We start from the raw sequence: 10,094 nt of genomic DNA on the forward strand, positions 1-10,094 counted from the left end.
GGGGGGGGGGGGTTATTGTTATTTTCAAAACTATTTAGTATATATAAATAATATTTACGAATTGGTCCTTTTATTATTAACTCAAAGTTGTCGTCTCTCTCTCTATCTCTCTCTCTGGCTCGCCTTCTCTAACAGAGCCTCTCCTTTAGACCGTTGATCCTCAATCTATCTCCTCCCTGAAAGAAAGTTTCGGACTTTTTTTTTGTTTTTCTCTGGGAGCAATGGGGAAGAATCAAGCGTACAAGGCTATGCAGAGATCCAGGGTTGGCTCCGCCTCAGCTCAGCCCGATGAGGTTGAAGATGGAATGGTTTGTACCCTTTCATACTCCTTTCTTAATGATTGCGTCTCCTGAAGAAACCCAATTTGAGAATTGATTGATTATGGCTAGTTTTGATCTCTGTGTTAATGTGTGAGAGTGATTCAACAGCCGTTTGATTGTCTCCTTGAGAAATCCAATTTGAGAATTGATTGATTTTGGTTACTTTGACCTTTGTGTTTATGAGTGATTGAGCTGAATTTGAACTAAACTTGTTCCCTTACGAGTCTTAGTTTCAGAGGAACAACTGGTAATCGAACCTCGTAGCACAATTTACATTGATATATATATGTTCATGTCTTGAGGAAAATTGAAGTTGATATGTAGTTTCTTTACAGTGTAGCATTGAGGTTTGTGTCTAGTGGTTCAAGTGTCTCCTATTGCAATCTGTAACACACAAGAAGCATTTAGACGAGTAAAAACAATAAGATGCTTTGATAATGGACCATTTGCTACTTCTTTGTTCATTTGGTTATTTTTTTTAATTCGGCTTGATGATGATTTGTTGTGTCTGTACTTGGAACGTTTCTGATGAGGAGTGTCTCAGGTGGATGGTTCATTTCATACACCAGAGTGGCATGCGGCTCGTTTGGCTAGTCTCAAGACTACCCACACCATCACCTGGGAAGAGTACAAAAGTAAGCAAAAGGTCAGTAAGCTTTTTTATGTTTCGTTTTATTACTTTCCACAGCTTAACACAAGCTTCATCATGTCTTGTCATAATACTTGTTATATAATCATGTTTTAATTTAAAATTGACGCTACGTCTTCATAAGGTTACTATGAATGTTTTCAGTTTAGAAGCTTTAATCCTCATTTCTCCGTGTTCTAATTCATCTTCAACTACAGGATACACACTCTTTTTGTATTCATATATGTTGAGGGTTTGAAGTAGCTCTAGCTTCTTTATTTTGCATAATCTATAGATGGTTAAGCTCATTTTTTTCTTAAACATCTTCAGTATCCTGCATCATCAGTTTGTTACCATCTGCAGCTTCTCTGCTTTGTTATTATGGAACGTTAGAAAATGTTTAAGATTGCATCTTTATTTTTACCTGAATATATGATTAGGAAGAAGAGATGAAAAAGGGAGAACTTGAAGCAGATACCGATAAACTGATGCATGAGTATAGAGCTCAGCTAGATGCAGAAAGGTCCTTGAAACTCTCCAAGGGGAGGAACTATTCTAGTGATAAGTCCCATAAAGGTAGTATCATCAAACTTAACTCTGACAGAATATCTAAACCTTCTTTGTGAGGATCTTATTATTAACTGTTTTCTCCAATATCTCAATGATCTCACAGATAAGAAAGACAGAGATTCAAAGAAGAAAAGAAGCAAAAAGAGAAAGGTGCTTTTACTGCCCTTAAAAACAGATATGGTGCCTTGTTATTTTTTATAGCTTCTATAAACATTGACCATGTTGAGTTTGCAGCATTATTCATCCTCAGAGTCTTCATCTAGTAGCGATGAAGAAGAATCTAGAAGATCAAGATCAAGTTCTAGAAGATCAAGATCAAGTTCTAGAAGATCAAAGAAGGAGAAGAAGCACAAGTCCAGCAGAGACAAACACTCTAGCAAAACTAAAGACGATGGCCCTGTACCACTCTCTAGATTCTTTGGCAATCTAAAGAGTTGACAATTGACATGAACAAACATGCAAAAGAACCATTGCAAGAGTAATAGATCTTCCTTGATCAAAATACTCAAATTAGGATATGATTTGTTTTCTTCCTTGTTGCAATGTATTATTATTATTATTTGTTGGATTGAAAGTTAATAATAATTCCCACATAATCATTTATTTTCTTTCTCTAGTTTATTTAGGTAAATATTATATAATCTTACAATACCAAATATGGTTTATTTAGGATATCTAGCACAATATCTTAATACATAGAAATATTTTATGAGTTGAGAAGACTGATGATGGATTTTTTCATGAATTGCTTCCAAGGCAAAGTCAATGTCCGTTTCCAACTGCTGTTGGTTAAGGGCTGAAAGCTAAGGCTTCACGGTAGATTAACTCCTTAATCTCCCCCTCTGTGAATGGCTGTTCCTCTAAATCGAAGTTGAAGGGGGTCATGCACACTGGTTCATCAGTGAAGTCTTGCATCTCTCTCAGATATGGATGATCAAGCGCGTCTTCAACTGAAAATATTGTAAAGAAATGGTAATAAGAGTCTAATCAAAACTTCAATGTAGCTAAAGAAAGACATAAACGTATCTACGAACCTGAGATTCTTTGTCTAGGGTCAAACTTTAGCATCTTCATTATCAAGTCAAGAGCAGGGTAAGGCACGTTTGGGAATACCACAAAGAATGATTGGCGATCATGATAAGGAAGCTGCCTTAAGTATAGCTTAGCATTTTCACTCAATGATCCAAGTTCTTCTTCTGATGGAGAGCCTAGGAGCTGCAAATCAAAGTGTAATTTTTTTTCTAAGTTAAAGAGATCACTAAAATGGTTTTAATGTAACTTTTTTGTTACCTCCAAGATCAAACGAAGCTGATGAACAGGATCTCTACCGCGGAAGACCGTTTTGCGAGTCAGCAACTCCAAGAAGATACAGCCAACGGACCATATATCTATTGCTGAGGTGTAAGCAGATGAGTTCAGGAGAAGCTCAGGTGCACGGTACCACCTTGTGACAACATACTCAGTCATTGCATTATGCTCTGAAGTACCACGAGCAAGTCCAAAATCACAGATCTTTAGTTGACAGTTCTCGTTCACGAGGAGGTTGCTTGGTTTTAAATCTCCATGTAACACATTGGCTGAGTGAATGTACTTTAATCCACACAGGATTTGGTACAAGAAAAACTGCGTTACAAAATAAAAAAAAATGAATACTTTCAAATTCTAATAAAATGATAGAAGTTTTAAGAAAAAAAAATCAAACTCAAACCTCGTAATGAAGTGACTCTAGCTCTTGACCGGATGTTATGATGTTATGAAGGTCAGTCTCCATTAACTCAAATGCAATGTATACATCTTCAAAAGCATCTCTCTGAGGAGGCAATATTAGGTCTTTGATTCCAATAATCTATAGAAAAATGGTATTTACTTAAATATTAGGGGTCTAATGATTAATTTTTAAAAAGATTAAAAATCAAGAAGAGAATCGAGCCGATATTCCCGATGACAGAGATATTTTACGTCATGTCATAAAACATTAGTAATGGTTGGTCTCGGACCTAGGCAAAATCAGGGTCCGGTCCGAACTCTTCCTAATTATTAAAATATATTCTAGAAAACTAAAAAGGTATCAAGAACAATCGCAATAAAGTGGTTCGATGCCATCCGGACGGCCTTAAATAGCGAGAATAGGTGGAGCGCCGTGGGCCTCGTGTGATAGTTGGTTGATTTTGGTCGCCGGATTCTCACGGTAATAAAAAAAAAAAACAATCGCAAGTTCATTGATACTCAGAAAAAGAATAGTGATGAAATCATATACGGACATTTTCATGCTCGAAGTGACGAAGAAGCTTGATTTCACGTAAAGTTCTCTTTGCCTTGATTTTGTTTTCAAATGCCTGATCAATTTTCTTTATTGCCACCTTTTCATTGGTCTCCCAGTTTGTAGCTGAACTGTAAAAACAGAAAAAAAAAATTATTAATATGTCAGTAATATTCAGAGCAACCAGAAAACAAAGATCATACAACCCTTAAGGGATGAAACAAATAATATGAAAAAATGTTAAAAGGAGATTACCAAACGAAGCCATAAGCACCTCTGCCAATAGGCATGACTGGTGGCTTATACTTTGCAGTGAGTTCGATGATATTGTCGCGTATGTTGTATTGTATGTATCTCCCGTCATGGCTTGGATTCGCAGTAATATTCTCATCAACGGCTAGCACTTCGGGTGGCGGATACAGCTGAGCGTCAGTGGTAGCTCTAGCGTTAGTTTCCACCATCTCATGACCAGCATTGGTTGGTTCCATGACTACTCCAATTCTTTCAATTTGGTTGGTAAGGTATTTGTGTTCTTTTTGTTGGGTTGATGGTATGAGAGAAGGAAACATATATAGTGACTGAGTAAGCATGGATGTCTAACTCACCAAACACCATGTAAGAATTTTTGGTAAAATCTAATATTTACAAGTTACTTTTTGATGTATAGCAATCCTGATGTCATTACACATTTCTTTGTCATCGGTCAATTTTAGATAATTAAGACATATCCAAAAATTGACGTGGCTCATGCTAATAGGTTTAGTGTCACGTGGCTCACTCTAATAGGTTTATTTGTATTACATTATATGTCGTGGAGTGATAAATAGATATCTATGAAAAATATTTAGAAGTATTGAGTTTTATTAATTTTCACTATTTTAAGTAGTTCTTATTTATAGAATGCTATCAATCCATTTTTTCTTATATATTATTGAAGGTATTTTAGGTATGTTAATCATGTGAATGTACTAGTAAAATAATACACATATAATAATATGCTCATGTAACGATAAATGAGTTTTAAAATATATCTAAAAATATAAGTTTTGATAAATTTTAATATCTTTAAATAATTATTTAATTATTATAGAACAATGTTGTTGTTTATTCATTTTCTTTATAAACAATCATAAATAAATTCACATAAATTCTTCAATATAGTTCTTCAATATATATCCACATAAATTCTATATCGTTTTGATTATTGATAAACAATCATAAATAAATTTTCAAAATTAACATTCATTTTTTCTATAATATACAATCAAAAAGGCTTTATATGTTTTTATATCACATATATATCTTAAAAAATATAATTTAGTCTGAAATCATATCAGTGCTTTTTTTTTTGTTTCTTGAGCTTAAGTTTAATTGTTTATTTTGTTTGTGTTTCTACTAACAAATGATGTCTACTGATTTTGAATAAATATTTAGCTATAAAAAAAATGTTCCACAATTGTTAATTCATCACCCTATAGACTTCTTTGTAGTTTGCAGAATTTTGTAGTTTTTCAAATTATCTCTAACTAGGTTAAGATCCGCGCTTTGTACGGAATGAACGTATATATTATATTTATGTACTATAAGTTTTTTACATATTTATGAAATAATAAATATATATTGAATAATGAAAAAGCCAGTAACTATTACATATACAATTAAATTGGTGTGAACACATAAATAAATTTATATAATTCAAACAATCACTTTTTCTATTTTATATGGTATATATTTAAATTTAAATGACATTAACATATATATAGTGTATTCTTAATATTGATATATATTATATGCTTTGTACTCATATAATGTTTTGATCAGTTGTATATTTTTATAACAAAAACTTTAAATCATTGATAAAAAAATTTTCATTGTGGGATTTAATAGTTTTAGTAATTTTTAAATTTTTTTTAAAAAATTAAGGCTAAGTTTAAAATTTAAATATTAAGTTGTCAATATGATGACAAAAAAAAAGTTGTCAATATTTGTTCAAAGCTTTTACCAAAACATTTTTTGTTTAAAACAAATTTTGATATTAAAATATTTATGTATTTTATATGGTATATATTTTAATTTAAACGATATTAATATATATCTTTTACACTTAATATTTATTAAATGAGACTTTTTACTTATATGATTTTGTAATCATTTGTATCTTATCATAACAAAAAAAAATTAAACCATGAATCACAAAAATTTGAATGTGAGACTTTTAACATTTTTAGTAATTTATAGTCGTTAAAAAAATCAAAATATAACATATATAGAAAAATATAAGGAAATACAAAATCATTAATTTTTATCAAATCTTTATTTTTCAAAATCATTAATTTTCATATATATACATTAGTTTTTATTTAAGGAAAGAATGAAAGACATTAATAATAAATTTATGGTTGGTTTAATAAAAAGCTTATTATCTATTTAGATGGACCAACATATTTCTCTAATGATTATAAGACTCATTGTGGTGATAACACATAATTATCTCAAATGTTGTGATGTTTCTCTTTTAATATATAGAGGATATGTAAAAAGATTGTAGATTTGATTTTAATATAAATATGGTAACAAAATTTTGATACATTTCCTTTTATTGCATCCCCTAATTTTAATCATAGAAACTTATTAAAAGATTTTATTTACATTTCCTATTTTGTAACTAAAATCATAAATTCAGTATATTAATATTTTATAACAAATTTAATTTTACTTTTTTTGTTTTCTATATAGTAGGAAACTAATATAACACCTTGGGTATATAATTTACTACACAATGAACTTAAATTTAGTTTGCAAGTCTATTTTTTTTTTTGGTCAAAGTTTGCTAGTCTATCATATGAAAAATTTGGAAGGTTAATATACCCTTCTTTTTAGAGAATAAAATATTATATTATCTCCTACAAAATATATTTTTTTCCCTTTTGCTATAGACTTGCATTTCTTTTGGCAATGATATGATTCTTATTACAGCTGCTACCAAAATAAACTACAACAAATTTCTGTGGCTCAAATGGTTAAATTTTTTTCCTATATCCTGAAAATACATTGTTAATTAATAGCAAAAAAGGCAGTCCAGCAATCCAATGATGATCATTCCACTGCATCACCACTTCACCAGGTAAGCCTTTTTACTCAATCTATTAAAATGAATCATTGTCTTTCTACTTATGATGATTTAAAAAACAATCACTTCTCCTTGATATATTGATTATATAATGTTAATAATTCATGTTTTCAATATCCTTACACTGTTACACATTCAAAAATTATTAGTTGTAATTGAGTACTAGCTAGTGGTCTAAGGGAAATGACAACAATACAACATGTTATTCATATATCATATCACATCTCTATAATATTATTTGAGAAATCAGTTTCCTACGTGTCACACTCACATTAATTTTTATTATGGTTAATTGCAAATGCACCCTAAATAGATTAAAATATTATATATGATTATATTATACATAATATTTAATTTTGTATTTATTTTTTTAATAATTTTCCCGAAGATATACAATAATAAAATATATTCATATAATAAAAACGAAAATTATATCCACAAAAAAAGAAAAAAAACGTATTTTATGAAAATAAATTTTATATATAATGTTATTTCATAAAAAAGAAAGTTCACAAAAACAGTTTTGATCTTAAAATAATCATATCTTTAAAAAATAATAACAAACAACATAACATATATTCTAAATTTAATAAAATTATTTTATTTATATCAGTCAATTTTCGCAGATTACTAAAAATAATTAAGGCTTAATATTTTATTTTTTATTTTTAAAACTTTTATATATTTATACAATATAATAGAACTATAATAATAATACATAAAACAATATGAATTTTTATGTTTAATATTATTTATAATATGTTTAATTTATTTCTACATATAAAGTAGTATGTTTGTTAGAATTTACAAAAAAAAAAAATATTTTGTAAATATTGAATATTCGTTTATCAGTCTTCAAAGTTTTATTTTGTTTATAAAATTTTTCAGTAATCATCATTTTAGTTTTTTCTACTATTTTACAAATCTACAAATATCAAATTATACAAAAGAATTTACGAAAGTATATATGCATATTTAAGATGAAGAACTGAACTAATGCAATAATTAAAACTTATCAATTATAATTTAGAATATTTTAATTTATATTTTCTACATGTAAATTATAAAGTTACTTAGAATTTACAAAAAAAATATTATTTTGTAATATTGATATCCGTTCGTGAGTTTTCAAAATTTTATTTTCGTTTATAATTTTTTTTACTAATTATCATTATAGTTTTTCTATTATTTTTTACAAATCCAAAAATATTAAACTATACAAAATAATTTACGGTGTATATATGCATAATGAAGATGAAGAACTGGACTAATGCAATAAATAAAATTAATCAAATTTCGGTTAACTAGAATCAAAAGTGATTGTGCTTCGCTTTAAAGAAATATGTGTAACTCAATATAACCCACAAAATGAATAACTTAAACAATCTAAATTTTATGTCCAAATCGAAATTGTAAAGGAAAAAAATCAGAAATTTTATCTATTTCAGCACAAAAATACGATGGTTAAATCGAATAATTAAATCGTACATATAATTTACAAAATAATTAAATTATAATTATAATATTAATAATTATATAATATATTTATTTTATAAATATTTTTTATCTGTGCATGAGCACACATGGTTAAATTCGGGAAAGTAGATACTATTCAATATATTCAACTTAAATCATACATATAATTAACCAAATAATTAAATCATACATATAATTAACCAAAATAATTAAATTAAAGTTAGAATATTAATAATTATATAATATATTTATTTTGCAAATATTTTTATCTCTACATGAGCACGAGAGAATCACCTAATATGCATGTTAATCCCGATGCATGTTTGACAATTTTGCCATTTTTTACAATGTTATTAGTGAATGCTAATTAAATTACGTAGTAAGAATTGTCATCTTTATTTCGGCCTAAAGCCGAAAAACAATGCGTCTAACAGAGCACTGAGTATACAAATTACGGTTTTTGATAACTGGGTCAAAAGTATGGTTTCCAAGCTTCACGTATTTGATTGTAAGAACACAATTAACAAGAACTTGCTCTCTTATTGATTACTTGAGAAAATTCCTCAAAACTCAAACCAACTCAAACAATCACCTTATCTTCTTAAGTGTTGCAACAAGTCTGCAACTCCTTATATATTTATAGATAACTCCTAAACTCAATAGGTTTTATGTTTTCCTAATCCTTTTAGATAAACACAATAATATAGGATTAGGATAGCTTGATTTCCAAGCTATTTCAAGCTTATCCCAACAATCTCCCTCTTAAGCTTGAAATCTCTTTTAGACAAATCTTCAACTCCAATCAACTGTCCCATTTCCTTGTATCGAATTCTTGCTAGTCCTTTTGTTAGAATGTCAGCTCGTTGTTTGCTCCTTGGTACATGATGAACCTCGATCAGATTGCTATCAACACACTCTCGAATGAAGTGGTAACGCCGATGTATATGTTTACTACGCCCATGGAACACCGGGGTTTTCGTCAAAGCTATTGCAGTCTTATTGTCGATCAGAACCACTACTTTCTCGCTTTCCTTTCCAACGATCTCAGCAAGCAGCTCTTGCAACCAGATAGCCTGCTTGGCTGCCTCGGTCGCCGCCATAAACTCCGCTTCACAAGACGAAAGGGCAACTGTTTCTTGTTTCTGAGAACACCAGGTGATGGGTGATTCCTCGAAATAGAAAACATGTCCTGTGGTACTTCGGCCGTCGTCTTCATCCACATTATGGCTTGCATCACTGTAACCTATCAACTTTGTTTCCGTCGCTCGTCTAAACACCAGTCCGAAGCTAAGCGTGCCTTGCAAGTATCTCAGTATCTGTTTTATTGCTGCGGCATGAGAGATCTTTGGATGCTGCATATATCTGCTCACGACTCCAACCGCAAACGATAGATCAGGCCGAGTATGCAACAGATATCTAAGACATCCAATACTTCTTCTGTATTCCTTCTCGTTCACGCTTCGCTCATCTTGTGCTTTAGACATTCTTAAACTCGGATCCACGGGTATGTGGACTGCATTGCAGTCACGCATTCCACCTTCCTCCAATATCTTCATGGCGTAACGTTCTTGCTTTAATGTAATCCCTTCGTCGTTTTTATCAACCTCGATCCCTAGATAATAGGTTAAAGTTCCCAAATCACTCATTTTGAACCTCTTAGACATTCCTTTCTTAAACTCGTCAATCATCTCAAGACACGAACCAGTCACA

General features: G+C 30.2%; 2 protein-coding genes across 3 annotated transcripts; one reads left to right on the top strand and one right to left on the bottom strand.

Annotated features, from left to right (window-relative positions):
- Positions 1-95: 95 nt before the first annotated feature.
- Positions 96-2,008, top strand: LOC106336633 (protein FAM133B-like). 2 transcript variants are annotated; one of them, XM_013775522.1, is made up of 5 exons: positions 96-308; positions 865-966; positions 1,389-1,524; positions 1,622-1,668; positions 1,753-2,008. In XM_013775522.1, exons 1-5 carry the CDS (start codon positions 222-224, stop codon positions 1,954-1,956), a joined length of 576 nt encoding a protein of 191 aa, XP_013630976.1. In that variant the 5' UTR covers positions 96-221; the 3' UTR covers positions 1,957-2,008. The 2 variants fall into 2 exon arrangements, with proteins under 2 accessions (XP_013630976.1, XP_013630977.1); XM_013775523.1 differs by having other exon boundaries at positions 890-955.
- A 78-nt stretch (positions 2,009-2,086) lies between these two features.
- Positions 2,087-4,341, bottom strand: LOC106336632 (mitogen-activated protein kinase homolog NTF4-like). The gene is made up of 6 exons (XM_013775521.1): positions 4,034-4,341; positions 3,780-3,909; positions 3,227-3,364; positions 2,809-3,141; positions 2,553-2,733; positions 2,087-2,468 (listed from the first exon to the last, which is right to left on the bottom strand). The coding sequence occupies exons 1-6, from the start codon at positions 4,264-4,266 to the stop codon at positions 2,308-2,310; spliced, it is 1,176 nt and encodes a 391-aa protein (XP_013630975.1). The 5' UTR covers positions 4,267-4,341; the 3' UTR covers positions 2,087-2,307.
- Positions 4,342-10,094: the final 5,753 nt, after the last annotated feature.

The sequence above is a fragment of the Brassica oleracea genome, chromosome C4 (assembly GCF_000695525.1).
Source record: "Brassica oleracea var. oleracea cultivar TO1000 chromosome C4, BOL, whole genome shotgun sequence".
NCBI classification, from domain to species: domain Eukaryota; kingdom Viridiplantae; phylum Streptophyta; class Magnoliopsida; order Brassicales; family Brassicaceae; genus Brassica; species Brassica oleracea.